The 12997-nt window shown below is 60.0% G+C and overlaps 1 protein-coding gene and 1 long non-coding RNA gene across 4 annotated transcripts; both read right to left on the bottom strand.

The window, feature by feature from the left end:
• Window positions 1-202: 202 nt before the first annotated feature.
• NR4A2 (nuclear receptor subfamily 4 group A member 2) lies at window positions 203-6725 on the bottom strand. Of its 3 annotated transcripts, none has more exons than XM_086751025.1 (8): window positions 6592-6714; window positions 5958-6079; window positions 4961-5826; window positions 3251-3380; window positions 2991-3154; window positions 2534-2736; window positions 1897-2075; window positions 203-1809 (listed from the first exon to the last, which is right to left on the bottom strand). In XM_086751025.1, the coding sequence occupies exons 3-8, from the start codon at window positions 5822-5824 to the stop codon at window positions 1553-1555; spliced, it is 1797 nt and encodes a 598-aa protein (XP_086607151.1). In that variant the 5' UTR covers window positions 5825-5826; window positions 5958-6079; window positions 6592-6714; the 3' UTR covers window positions 203-1552. The 3 variants fall into 3 exon arrangements, with proteins under 3 accessions (XP_086607151.1, XP_086607152.1, XP_086607150.1); XM_086751026.1 differs by having other exon boundaries at window positions 5958-6076; window positions 6592-6694; XM_086751024.1 differs by lacking the exon at window positions 5958-6079 and having other exon boundaries at window positions 6592-6725.
• Window positions 6726-7398: 673 nt separating this feature from the next.
• Window positions 7399-10720, bottom strand: LOC147600156 (uncharacterized). Its single transcript, XR_015258949.1, has 2 exons — window positions 10262-10720; window positions 7399-7685 (listed from the first exon to the last, which is right to left on the bottom strand). It is a non-coding gene; the product is annotated as an uncharacterized LOC147600156 (long non-coding RNA).
• Between the last annotated feature and the right edge of the window lie 2277 nt (window positions 10721-12997).

Below are 12997 nucleotides of genomic sequence, written 5' to 3'. Positions count from 1 at the left end.
TCCTGCTCCCTTCCAGGCGCAGCCCGCTCGGAGCGAAAGAAAAAAAAACAAAACAAAACAAAACAAAACACAACAACAACAACAAAACCCGAACCCCCGCGCCCCGCGGCCCGTTCCCCTCCGCTTCCGCCCGCGGCCCCGGCGCGGGTTTTGGGCAGGGGCGGCCCCGTCCCGCCGCGCCCGCGGAAAGGAGAGGCGCCCGCAGCGGTTCCACGGTTTATTGGTGTAAACATTAAAATCGCCTTTCTCAAAGAAAGAGTCATCCGCGGGGAGGGGGAACAAAAACCAACAACCAAATAAAATAATCAGCGCTTCCGTCGTAGGGGGGGGGGGGAATAAAAAGGGAGCGACTCGTACCATGTGCCGCGCTGGAAATACACACAGGAAAATACTACAGGATATGGCAATATCAAAAATATTACTCGAACATAAAATCATATATTAACCGACAATTTTAGACATTTAAAAATAAAACGGAACGAAACAAACGGAAAATTCAAAGTGCTCAGTAATTTCCAGGGAGTTACGCAGAGAATAAGCACTCTGGAAACAGTCAAAAGCTGCTGCATGCAAGGTCTGGTTAGCCTTAGACCACAAAATAATCAAGATATAAACTCCTTTTTTTTTTAATCAACATCAACAGTACATACGACACTTACAAACAAGGGATGTCGGACGGTGCCTACAAACACGATGTGTCCCCTCGGGGAGGGCTCCGGGGTCCGTAGCCCCCGCGCCCGCCTCTTTTACAGCGAGGAATTGGGTGAAGCTTCCGTAACTACCGGTCTTTATAAAAGCTAACAGACTACATAGTGTCTGAAATACTATTTATAGAATATAGACATTACTGAAATAGCAAGTGCCTATAACATCGTCACCCTAGAATCGTCATGCTTTCCTGGTACCAAGAGATTTCTTTTTCTTTCTCTTTATTCTCCCTTTTTTTCTTTTTTTTTTTCCTCTCCGTTTTTTTTCTTGCAAATACCTTTAGCTTTTATTTTTAATTTTTTTTTTAGATTTGTTTTCCATATTTCTTCATAAATAGGCACAGAATAATTTTTAAAAAGCCAAACTGCATGTGATAAATTTACAAGCCTTCGCCTTCTCTTAATGACATGCCACCCACGCAACATTTAGGTTTCGTATATATTACAGCTTTCTTTTACAGCAGAAAACTTTAGTCTTTAGGAGGGTGAGACTTGGGGGCCACCTTAACGCTTCGTGTGTCACCGTACGAGTCTTAGCTGCGCACCCGGCGTTGCCAGATAATGTTCACCTTTTTTTTTTTTTTTTTTTAAATCGGAAGTCCTTAATAATAAATTCATTTATAAGTTGATAATAAAAAGTTTATACCATGGCATCTGTGTAGTCCATGACCTGCATCCATGGTGCCCCAGAGCCAAAGCGCCCGTCGGCGCGCTGCCCGCGGGCGGGCGGCAACGCGGGGCTGGGCGGGGGCCGGCACCCCGAGGCGCCGCGTCGGGCCCAGACCGACGCCCCGGCAGGCGGGCGAAGCTCCTCTCCAGTTCAGCGGAAGCGCGGGGGAAGAGCCTTAAAAAGGTAAAGTGTCCAGGAAGAGTTTGTCGATTATTGCTGGCGGTGGCACCAAGTCTTCCAGTTTCAGGTAGAAAATGCGCTGCAGCCCCTGCGTGCAAAGCGTGCGGAGTTCGGGGAGCTTCCCCAAGAGTTTGGACAAGTAGTTGGGGCGATTCAGCCCCCCGTTATTAAAAGTCACGTGGTCTTTGAGACAATTCACAATCTTGTTCTGCAGCTCTTCCACCCTCTTGGGTTCCTTAAGCCCGTGCCTCTCTGCAAAAGAGAAGGATGCGGGAGGTCAGGGGGCTGCGAGGGAGGGGACGGCCGGCGGAAGGGACACGGCGCGGGGGGGACACCGACCTGTGACCATGGCCAGGGCAGCGATGCAGGAGAAGGCAGAGATGTCGATGTTCATGTTCTGCAAGTTGGAGGAAAACTCCACGATGGAATCGATCCACTCCCCGAAGCCGCGGACGCACTGCAGCCGGTGCAGGACCACCCCGTTGCAGAAGATCAGCTTGCCCTCCGCCGGGTTCGACCTGGAGGGAGCGGGACAGCCCCAACGGGAACGGGAGAACAAATGAGCAAGAGAAAAAAAAAAAAATTGGATAGAAATAGAAATAAATAAAAGAAAGAGGAGGAAAAGAGAGAAAAGAAAGAGAAGGAGAAAAAGATAGAAAGACACAAAAAAGAGAAAGAGGAGAGAAAGGAGGGAAAGAGAGAAATAAATAAAGATAGAGAAGGAAAGAAAGAAAAATAAAATAGAGAAGAAAAAAAAGAAAGGGAAAGAAAGATTTTTTTTAAAAAAAAAAAAAAAAAAAGAGAGAGAAGAGAGGATGAGGGGAGAAAAGCTAAACAACTAATTACTCGAGGAGCAATAAATGAAGGATTTAAGAGGCACCTAATTACCGAGGAGTTAATAAAAGGCAGCTCAGCGGACCTTGAAAGGATCTGCTTTCATAAGCGCCCGAGGTGCCCCCTCGGAGCCGCCGCTCACCTGTACGCCAGCCGCAGCACGAAGAGCTCCAGGAAGGCGGACTCGAAGAGCAGGTCCTGGTCCGTCTTAGGAAGATCGGTGAAGCCGGGGATCTTTTCCGCCCATCCTCGGATGATCTCCATGGAGCCGGTCAAGAGATCGTAGAACTGCTGGATGTGCTGAGTGTCGTCTCCGCTCATCTGGTAGTCGGGGTTGGCCTGGAACTGGAAATGCATTGTAAAGAGCGCTTAACGAGGTTCTCTAAAGTATACGGCCCGTGAAATTGCGAGCCCCGTCTCTCGCTCTCGCCGGGGAGCCAGGTCCTCACCGCCGCCAAACCCCTCTCCGAGCAGCGAGGGAACGGGGGTGTCCGGGCTGCCAAGCCCGCCGCCCCCGCACGCGGCGGGGGGGTCCCAGGTCCCAGGCAGGGGTTGGGGGGGCCGCAGCGAGGTCCCTACGCGAGCTCGGTCCAGCTTACCCTGGAATAGTCCAGGCTGGTCATAGCCGGGTTGGAGTCGACATGGGCTCTCACCAGCGCACTGATCAGACTCACCGGGGGCGAGGGGGGAGAGGGCTCCTGCGGGCTCTTCGGTTTGGATGGCAGGCGACCCCTCCGGCCTTTGAGGCTGTCTGTGCGCACCACTGCGGGGGAGAGCCCGTCAGCGCCGCGCCGGCCGGCCTGGGCTCGGCTCAGCTAGGCTGGGCTCGGCCGGGCCCGGCTCAGCCCCGCGGACTCACCCTCCTTGACCATGCCGACGGCCAGGCACTTCTGGAAGCGGCAGTACTGGCAGCGGTTGCGGCGGCGCTTGTCCACCGGGCAGTTCTTGTTGGCCAGGCAGACGTACTTGGCGTTCTTCTGCACCGTGCGCTGCGGGGGGACGCGGGGGGACGGGGGACGGTCAGCGGCCGGTCCTGCCGGCCCGCACCCCGCTGCCCACTCGCTGCCAGCTCCCCCGCTCTTTTCTTTATTTGCTTTTCCTTTTTCCCCTCCCCACCCTTTCCTTTCTTTTTCCCCTTTCTTCTTTCTTTCTTTTCTCCTTCCCCTTTCATTTTTTCTTCCTTTTTCCCTTCCTTCTTTTTTTCCCCTTCCTTTCTCCCTTCCTTTTTTTTCCTTTTTCTTTCTCCCTTCCTTTTTTCTCCACCTTTTTCCTTTCCTTTTTTTCCTTCCCTTCCCTTTTTTTCCATCCCTGTCCTCTCCTTTTTCTCCTTCCCTTCTTTTCCTTCCCTCTCCTTTTTTCCTTTTCCTCTCCTTTTTTTCTTCCCTTTTTCCTTTTCCTCTCCTTTTTTCTTCCCTTTTTTCTCTCCGCTCTCCTTTTTTTCTTCCCTTTTTTCTTCTTCCTTCTCCTTTTTTTTCTTCCCTTTTTTCCCCTTCCCTCTCCTTTTTTCCCTTCCCTCTCCTTTTTTTCCCCTTCCCTTTTTTCCCCTTCCCTCTCCTTTTTTTCCCTTCCCTCTCCTTTTTTTCCCTTCCCTCTCCTTTTTTTCCCTTCCCTTTTTCCCCTTCCCTCTCCTTTTTTCCCTTCCCTTTTTCCCCTTCCCTCTCCTTTTTTTCCCTTCCCTTTTTCCCCTTCCCTCTCCTTTTTCCCTTCCCTCTCCTTTTTCCCTTCCCTTTTTCCCCTTCCCTCTCCTTTTTTTTCCCCTTCCCCTCTCCTTTTTTTTTCCCTTCCCCTCTCCTTTTTTTTCCCCTTCCCCTCTCCTTTTTTTTCCCCTTCCCCTCTCCTTTTTTTTCCCCTTCCCCTCTCCTTTTTTTTCCCCTTCCCCTCTCCTTTTTTTTCCCCTTCCCCTCTCCTTTTTTTTCCCCTTCCCCTCTCCTTTTTTTTCCCCTTCCCCTCTCCTTTTTTTTCCCCTTCCCCTCTCCTTTTTTTTCCCCTTCCCTTTTTTCCCTTCCCTCTCCTTTTTTTCCCTTCCCTCTCCTTTTTTTCTTCCCTTTTTTCCCTTCCCTCTCCTTTTTTTTCCCTTCCCTTTTTTCCCCTTCCCTCTCCTTTTTTCCTTCCCTTTTTCCCCTTCCCTCTCCTTTTTTCCCCTTCCCTTTTTTCCCTTCCCTCTCCTTTTTTTCCCCCTTCCCTTTTTCTCTTTTCCCCTTTCTTTACTTTTTTTTCCAGGGCATTTAACAGGAGAAAATTGATAGCGTTAACATTTGAGCTAACCTCGCAGCTCCTAGCGGCGTTTTATATGCCGAGAGGAGGGAAGGAGACGCTCGGTAAATACAAATCCGTGGGCATTCATATTATTTACATTCCTTGGAGACCTCGGCTATTTAAAATGATAAGATTATTCAATCAGGATGGCGAAATAAAGAGATCACTTAATTTTACCACAGGGAATTCTGTTCCACTTGGTTAGCTCAGACACGGTTCTCTGTCCTAACCAATTTCCATCTGAAGGGGAGAGCGGCTCCTCGCCCCGGCGGGTCCCCCCACCGCCGCCGCGCCCGCCGCCCGGCCCGCTCACCTTGAAGAAGCCCTTGCAGCCCTCGCAGGTGCGGACGCCGTAGTGCTGGCAGGCGGCGTTGTCCCCGCAGACGGCGCAGAGCCCCTCGTTGGAGGGGGACCCCCGGGAGGGCGGCGAGGGCACCTGGCTGTCCAGCAGCTGCGGCGCGTGGCCCAGCTGCAGCCCCGGGAAGGCCACGGAGGGCTGCTTGCGGATGGGGTTGGGCACGGCGAAGGCCTGCGCGTCCACGGCGTGGTGGGCGCCGGCCGGCTCGGGGTTCATGGGGACGTGGAGGGGCCCGTCGAAGCGCATCTGGCAGCTGGAGACGGGGGTGCCGGGGGGCGACTGCTTGAAGGAGAAGAGGGAGAGGCGGGAGACGGGCGTTTTGCGCTGCTCGATCATGTGCGTGGCGGCCACGTAGTTGGGGTGGAAGTTGTGCAGGGAGCCGGGGTCGTCCCACGCGGGGCCGTGCTGCACCTGGAAGCCGGGCGCGGAGGGGGTCGGGGGCGAGGAGGGCTTGTAGTAGACCGAGCCCGCGTGGGCCATCACCTCCTCGGCCGGGGGCGGCAGGTGGCCGTGCTGCTGGTAGCCGTGCATCTGGACGTCCTCCACCTTGATGGTGGACTGCTGGCCCGAGAGCGGCATTTGGTAGAGGCAGGGGGGCTTCACGTCGTAGCCGGCGCCGTAGTTGTCCACAAAGGAGCTGAAGCTGGGGAGGGAGGTGGTGGCGGTGACCTCGGTGTTGGTGAGGTCCATGCTGAACTTGACGAACTCGGGGGTGAGGAAGTCGGAGCTGTACTCGCCGGCCGAGTGGAAGCCGTAGCTCTGGGAGGCCGGGCTGGCGCCTTGGGGCGAGGACCCGTACTGAGCCTGGACGCAGGGCATGGCTGCAAACCAAACGCCGTCGTGGGGGCTCGGCCCGCGCCCGCTCCGCGGGACGGGGCGGGTGCGAGCGGCGGAGCACATCCCCCCCCCATCCCTCCGCCGCCCCTTCCCCGCGGGACCCCAGCGCACAAACCTTCCGGCGAGTCGGGGGCGAGCTCGGGGGCGCGGAGGGCGGACAGCGTCGGAGGCCGGCGGGGAGCGGAGTTCCCGCGGGGTCAGCAGACGGAGGAGGGCTGCGGCCCGCCCGGCGCCCTGCTGCGACACGGACACCGCCAGCTGCCCCGGGGGGCGAGGGGGGCAGCCCACCCCGCGGGCCCGCCCGCCCCGCGCCCCCACAGAAAACTTCCCGCGGGCGCGCTGCGGTTCGCACCCCCCCCCCCCCACCATCACCCCGGGTGCGGCGGAGGGAAGGCGGCCGGTTTCTCCGTCCCCCGTGGGCGGGCGGGGGGAGCCGGGCCAGGCGCGAGTCTGTGTCTGGCACCTCCACCCACTCGCGGGGTCTCGGCGCCGGGTGACAGCCAGCGCGGGGGGACGCGGAGCGGGCGGGCAGCCGCGGTTCAGCGCGGCAGCACCACGCGTGACAGCCGTCCGCGGCCGCCGGGGACGCGACGGGACGGGTGCTCCCACGGCGGAGAAGCGCCGGGCGGTGCGCGGCGCCCGCGCTAGCCCACGCGCGACCGGGCGGGCGGGCGTGCGTGCGTGCGACGCGGGAGCCGCCGCTGTCACCGACCCCCCTCCCGCGCGCGGAGGGAACACGCGGGACTCACCGGAGAGCGCGGGCCGGCGCATGCATCCAAGTGCCGGGCGGCGGGGCCGGGACCACGCGGGACGCGCGGCGTGGCGAGCGGCGGCGGCCGGAGTGCCCCTTCCCCGCAATGTGCCTTTGTTTATGTGCGCTCCCTCCGCCGCGGCCAACGTGCGCCGCGGGCCCCCCCCCCGCGCGTCACCGCCGCGTCACCCGCCCACCCGGCCAATCGCCGACGACGGGAGGCGGGGCCTCGGCCTCCCCCCCCCCCCCCCGCCTTCCCCGCGCGTGGCGGCCCGCGCTCTCCCTTTGGTAAATTTCCGACGGTGACGTCGCCGGCGGGGACACGCCCCCTCCTCCCGCCCCGTCCACGCGCGGCGCCTCCGTGGGGGCGTGGCCTCGTTTGCATAGAGGGCGGTGGCGTCACTCTCCCCGCGCGGGGGGGGGGGGGGGGGGGGGGGGGTGGAAAAGGAAAAAGGGGCGTGGCGGCGCGTGTCTCCCACCACACCCTCCTTTACTTGCGTCATCATTGACGCAACCACGCGGCGCGCCAAAAATAGCGCGCGCCCCGACGGGAGCTCCCCGGGGGCGGCGGGCAGCTCCCGGGCCCTCGGGGGCGCGGGTCCGCGCCCCCGAGGGCCCGGGAGCTCCCCGCCGCCCCTTCCACGCTTGCTTTTTTTTTTTGGGGAGAAAACCCCCTTTTTAATTATTTTGGGTTTTTTTTTTTCCGAACGCAACCGCGCATCCCCTCCGCCTTTTATTTACCGCGCCCCCTTTCCTCCACGCCACGCGAGACGCACGCGTTTCCCTTCCCCGCGCAACATTCCAGCCGTGTTTCTTTGTTTATTTGATTTTAAAATTTATTTCATTTGTTCCGCCCCTGCGCGGTGTCGCTGGGCCAGCACGGGCGGGAGAAAGGGAGGACGCAAAGCTGGCCGGGCCGAGCGGCGTGAAGCGCGCCGTGCTCCTCCAGAATCCCACGGGGAATCTTAATCCGGGGGGGCCGGCGCGGGGGGCTTCGGCTTGGCCCGAGGAGGCGGCGGAGGGAGGGGGACGCTTGGCCTCCTCAGCGCTGGGCTCCCGGAAGCGGCTCTGGGCGTCGACCCACGCGACCCTCTGCAAAGATGAAATAAAATTTTTAAAAAGGGGCGGAAGTCACAAAACCGCGCGGCCTCTCCTGCGGCAGCAGAGCGGTCGCACGCCGGGCTCGAGGCCTTTTTCCCCAAATTTGCCCCGGCTGGAGCGTGCGGAGGGAGCGAGGGCCGGGAGCAGCCGCCGCGCGTCGGCCGCGGTACGCGCTGGTGTGCGCGGGGTAAAGCCCTCAAACGCCACGCGCTCCCTGCCGTACCCGGAACCCTGCAACGCGCTGAACGTGAACGGTTTCTGTGACGCTGCGGCCCTTCCCAACGCGTTCCCCGTGCCGCGGGCCCTGCAAGCGCCCACGCAAACCCGGGACAGACTGCGTCCCGGGCGGCATCCGCGCGGCCGCCGTCCCCTCCGGGGCCACCGCAGCGACGCGCCCGACGGGGCGAGCACCGCCATCCCGCCGCGCCCGAGAGGGCTCAGGCCTGCGAGGACGGGGCGCTGCTCCGGCAGCCGCGGCGGCGCGGGGGAAACTCGGCGCGAGGGCCGCGGCGGGGCCGAGCCGCGCGGCTAATTACCATATCCTCAGAATAGATGCGATATAAATTTCATTACTCACTTAAAAGTTCTAAAGTTAACAGCATAAACTTGAAGTTGAGTAATTAAGTAATCCTTATATAGACACTTATTAAAGTATTTATACATATTATCTTAAATCTACATCTATCATTTTGCCAATTAAAATTAGGACTTTAATTGCAATTAAGTAATTTAATTGCCAATTGAACAGCAAAATTGCTAAGTGACTAATTTTAATGCCTATTTTAATTACCAATCATGACTGGGGAGGGAGCTAATCAAGCAGGATCAGAGTAATGATGTGAAAAAAAAGGGAGAACAAACATTCCCGACGGCACGCTTTTTGAGAAAGAACTCTAAATTAAATAAATGCAAACACAATTTTACACATGCGGCAGGGAAACGCTGTATTTCGGTCGCTGAGCCCGCGGGCACAGGAAGGGGTTTAATTCGGAAGAGCCACGGCGCTCTTCCCCTCGGCCCTTCCTTCCGCGGCCCCGCGCGGGCGGCGGCCTCGGCCCAGCGCCGGCTCGGCAGGCCCAGCTCCCGCGGACGCGCCCCAGGCCGGAGAGCTGGTAAATTGGAGGGAGAGCCCTCCAGCCCCCGGCGCAAGGAGCCCTGCGGCGCTGAGGGGAGCGGGGAAAAAGCCCCCGCGCCCTGGCCGACGCCCCCGCCCTCCACGCGGCAGCCGGGAGGGAAACGCGCGGCCCTGGCCGTCGCCGGAGAGCGGGGCCGGGGCACGGCCAGCGCCCAAATCGCTCGCAGCGCCCGTTTCTTCGCCTTCCCCCAAGGAAAGGCGCGGGCGCGCACCGACACGGCACGCACGTGCGCACCGAGGCGTGCCGTCCGTCCTCCCCCTCCTCCTGTCGGCGGCTAAAGATGCAGAGGCGAATCTGGAGCATTTTTGGCCTTGAACTGCCCGTTTCGGACGACCAGCCCCGAGCAAACTCCAAAAAGCAAAAGCCTGACGGAAGCCTTTTCAGCGCTCGAGCCGCGCACGCGTGCCGCTTGTCGCAGGAAGGCCGGCGCTGAGCCCCTGTCCCCCGGCCGGGGACAAGGCGGTGCCGGGGCAGCACCGCGCCCCCGGAGCGGACGCGACCCCTTCCCACGTGGTGAGCACGCGCTGCAGGAGGGTGCTCACACCCACGGATGCCGGCGCGATCACCGAGGGATCCCGTGAGTCAGGTCACGTCAGCGGACACCTCCCAGAGGGGCAGAGGCCCACAGCATCTTTTTACAGTCCAGTTTCACTGTGCTGCTTCTCTACACGAGGCGCGACGTTCCCAGACGGAGGAAGAGGCAGCTGCGCCTGCGCCGCGAGCCTTGCGCTGGTTGCCGCCAGAAACCGGCTCAAGATCAGCATCTCGGCCGCGGCGCCCGCTCTGCCCTCTGCTCCAGGACGCGCCGGCAGCAGCGAAGCCGGGGCGCAGGCGTCGCCGTGAGCCCCGTCGGGTTCCCGCGCAGCCGGGGCGCGGCTGTGACGGAAGCCGGCGCCCCGACGTGAGGAAGCTGGAGCTGTCAGGGCGCAGGGGAGCTCCTGGCCAGACCGGGATGTGAACGGAGTCGCTCGCGAGCACTCTGTTATCCTTGTATTTTCCTGAAATTTCCCAAGGAGCCTCGTTCTCCCTTCTTTCCCGCTCTGAGGAAACTCCGTGTGCTGGCAGTGTCGGACAGCGCGGGGCGTTTATTTCGGGAACGTTTATTTCCCCTTACATCCTTGCTGGCAGCTGACATGGAAGCCTCTGGAGCCGTCACCCCTTCCTCGCTGCCGGCCAGCGAGCAGCGAGCTCCGGCCACCCCGTGCCCCGGGGAGCGGGGCCGGCACCGGGCCCCTCGCCCTCCGCTCTCCCGGGACGTCCCGGCCCGGTGCCCCCGCTGCGCTCCGCCCGCTCCCTGCCCGCCCGGGCACCGCTCCCGCCACCCCCCCGCGCCGCTGCCGGCCCCGGCCCGGCCTCGCCGCCCCGGGGCCTCCCCCCGGGCCCGGCCCCCGGCCCCCCGCCCCCGGGCCGGGCCCCGCCGCCCGCCCCTACCTGCGGCCGCCGAGCGGAGCGCGCTCCCCGGAGCAACCGGTAGCCGGGGGCCGCGGCTGCCAAAGGCGTCAGCGCCCGTCAGCGCCGCGGCCCCGTGACGGCAGCGCCGGGGGGGGGGTGCTGAGAGCGGGGCGGGGGCGCAGCCGTCGGGTATTTCTGATTTTGGGCTGCTCGGCTGGTTTTGCGTTGGTTTGGGGATTTTTCCGCCCCCCCCCCTCCCCCGAGATTTGGCTCCAGCCCCGTTCGCCTGCACGGCGGCCGTTTCGCCCTGGAAACGTTGCGGCTCCGTCCCCAGCCCTGGCCCCCCCTCAGCACGCGTTTTGGGGTCCAACAGGGCAGGGGTGCCACCCCTCAGCGCGCATTTTGGGGTCCAACCCGGCTGGGGTGCTGCTCCCCGCCGCCATGACGAGGATGAGGAGGAGTGCGGGGCGGTTTGGTGCCAGTCGGGCCCCCGCTGGACAGAACCGGCTGCAGAGAACGGGCTATTTTGGGTACCTTGTAAAGTTTTCTTACGCAAGCGGCACATCGATGCACTCAAACACCCCCCACACACGCTGCGGCGCGTACGTAGATTGGGTTTTTAACTTGGCAGCGTTTTCCTGCAAGGTTTGAAAACGCCAGAAGTGGTGACTACGCGGCAGGGACTGTTATAGCTCCTCATGCGCGATCCCTGTCTGAATTTCCGTCGTCTGACGAGGATGCCAGCCAGGCTGGAACACCGACAAAACACCCCCGGACCGGCGCTGGAGCGGCCCAGGCCCCTTCGCGGGCGCTGGGGAAGAGCAGCCCCTCATCCGGCGGCCGGGCAGGCACGCGGAGCCACGCCGTTGCAGCTCTTCCAGCCATTTCGCTTCTGGTAGAACACAGGGATGTCATTCCGCACCCGAAGGGGACCTCGTCGAGAAGCCCCGCTCAGCGAAGCAGAAGAGGTCAGGATGGTGAAGGTGACGCGGAGTGTCCCGGCAGCCGGCTGCGGTGACAGCAGAGGTGGCCGGGGTCCACGCTCACTGTCGCCTGGCTCGTTTGGCGTTTGTCTCAGGGACTGGCTCCGGGCTGTTCTGCCAGCTCTGGAAATCCCCCAGAAATGTCACTTGAGTAATGTATTTATGTCACAAGCACTCTAAAATAGCAGAATTACACGTTTTTCCCCCGTATTTTGGTAATTAACTGACAAAACACACAGAAATCTGGTTTAATTAACCACTTTCTTTAAGTGAAATCCTATTTGTTGTTTTAAGCGAAATCTTTTCTTGCTCTGGGAGCGATTTTCTCGACGTGTCCGGGATCCTTCCCCCTCTCGCACCCCTCAGAAGCACATGCTCCGGAAGACGCTGCCGTGTTTGGCCACGGGAAAACACAAATCCGCAGAAGCCAGCGAGAGGGGCAGGTTCCCAGCGCAGCCCCCTCCAGCAGCCGGCCGTGCTGGGGGTGTTGCCGGCCCCGGATGCACAACGCTCAATTTCCCATGGAGGCTGTGAGCCTCGAGGCCTCCCCAAACAGAGGTATTTGGGGTATTTTACCCAATATCTTTGAAAACTGCAATGCTGATGAGCAGCGAGCGGCAGTTTGGTGCGTGCAGACCTCCTGCAGCTGCGGCGGAGCGTGCCAGCCCCACCGGGTGCCAGCCCCCTCCTCCCTCCCCGCGCGGTCCAGGATGAACCTCCTGGCCCCACGGTGCGGACTCTCACGAGAATTCTGGTTGTCTCCTGGGTAAAAGGCTCATAGCCTCAGAAAACAGTGGTAAAATTAAGGAAGAACCAGCTCACGGTAGTTTTGAACTCGCAAAGCTTTTCGTGTGTGTGGCGGTTGCTGTCATCAGAGGTAAAAGGCAGGGAGAAGAAACCCATTAATGCGGGGTGTTAATTGAAAACAGGACTTGTGTAGAGAATGGAGTTTGTAATTATGAGAATAGTTATTAAAATATCATTTTGCTTCTTAAAATGCCTGACTCTAACGCAGAGTATGAAGGAGTTATGCTTAAAGAAGTTAATTATTTGCAGTGCTTCAAAAAGGGAAGCCTAAGCTGAAAATGATTTACCAAAATTGTTAAGACAGTTTTTTAATTATCAGGTTTAAAACTGCCGGCTGCTCCCAGAGCGGCTGCCGGCGTCTTGGGAGAATCGGGAAAACACGAAGAGGAGCGTTCTTGTGGGGAGCAAATACGGCTAGAGCTGGGTGCGCGTTGCGCGGCAAGGAGCTCCTTCGGCAAGGCAAGCCGCACGGCAGCGGCTGCGGTGCCGGCGTCTGCAGCTCGTACGCGTGGGCTTCCCTTTGCTAATGTCAGAACACTACGGGCTACGGGCTTGGGGAAGAGTGGCTGGAAAGGGACCTGGGGGTGCTGGTCAACAGCCGGCTGAACGTGAGCCAGCAGTGTGCCCAGGTGGCCAGGAAGGCCCACAGCATCCTGGCTGGTGTCAGGAGCAGCGTGGCCAGCAAGAGCAGGGCGGCGATCCTGCCCCTGTGCTCGGCACTGGTGAGGCCACACCTTGAGTACTGGGTGAAGTTTTGGGCCCCTCAGTACAAGAAGGACGTTGAGTTGCTGAAGTGCGTCCAGAGAAGGGCAACGAAGCTGGTGAGGGGTCTGGAGAACAAATCTGGTGAGGAGCAGCTGAGGGAACTGGGATTGTTCAGTCTGGAGAAGAGGGGAGACCTCATTGCTCTCTACAACTGCCTGAAAGGAGGGTGTGGAGAGGTGGGGGTCGGTCTCTTCTCCCAGATAGCTTGTGATGGGACAAG

Source organism: Chlamydotis macqueenii, chromosome 6 (genome assembly GCF_036417535.1).
Source record: "Chlamydotis macqueenii isolate bChlMac1 chromosome 6, bChlMac1.mat, whole genome shotgun sequence".
Taxonomy (NCBI): domain Eukaryota; kingdom Metazoa; phylum Chordata; class Aves; order Otidiformes; family Otididae; genus Chlamydotis; species Chlamydotis macqueenii.
The sequence above is the reverse complement of the archived record's forward strand: the minus strand, read 5'-3'. Positions and strand labels throughout refer to the sequence as shown.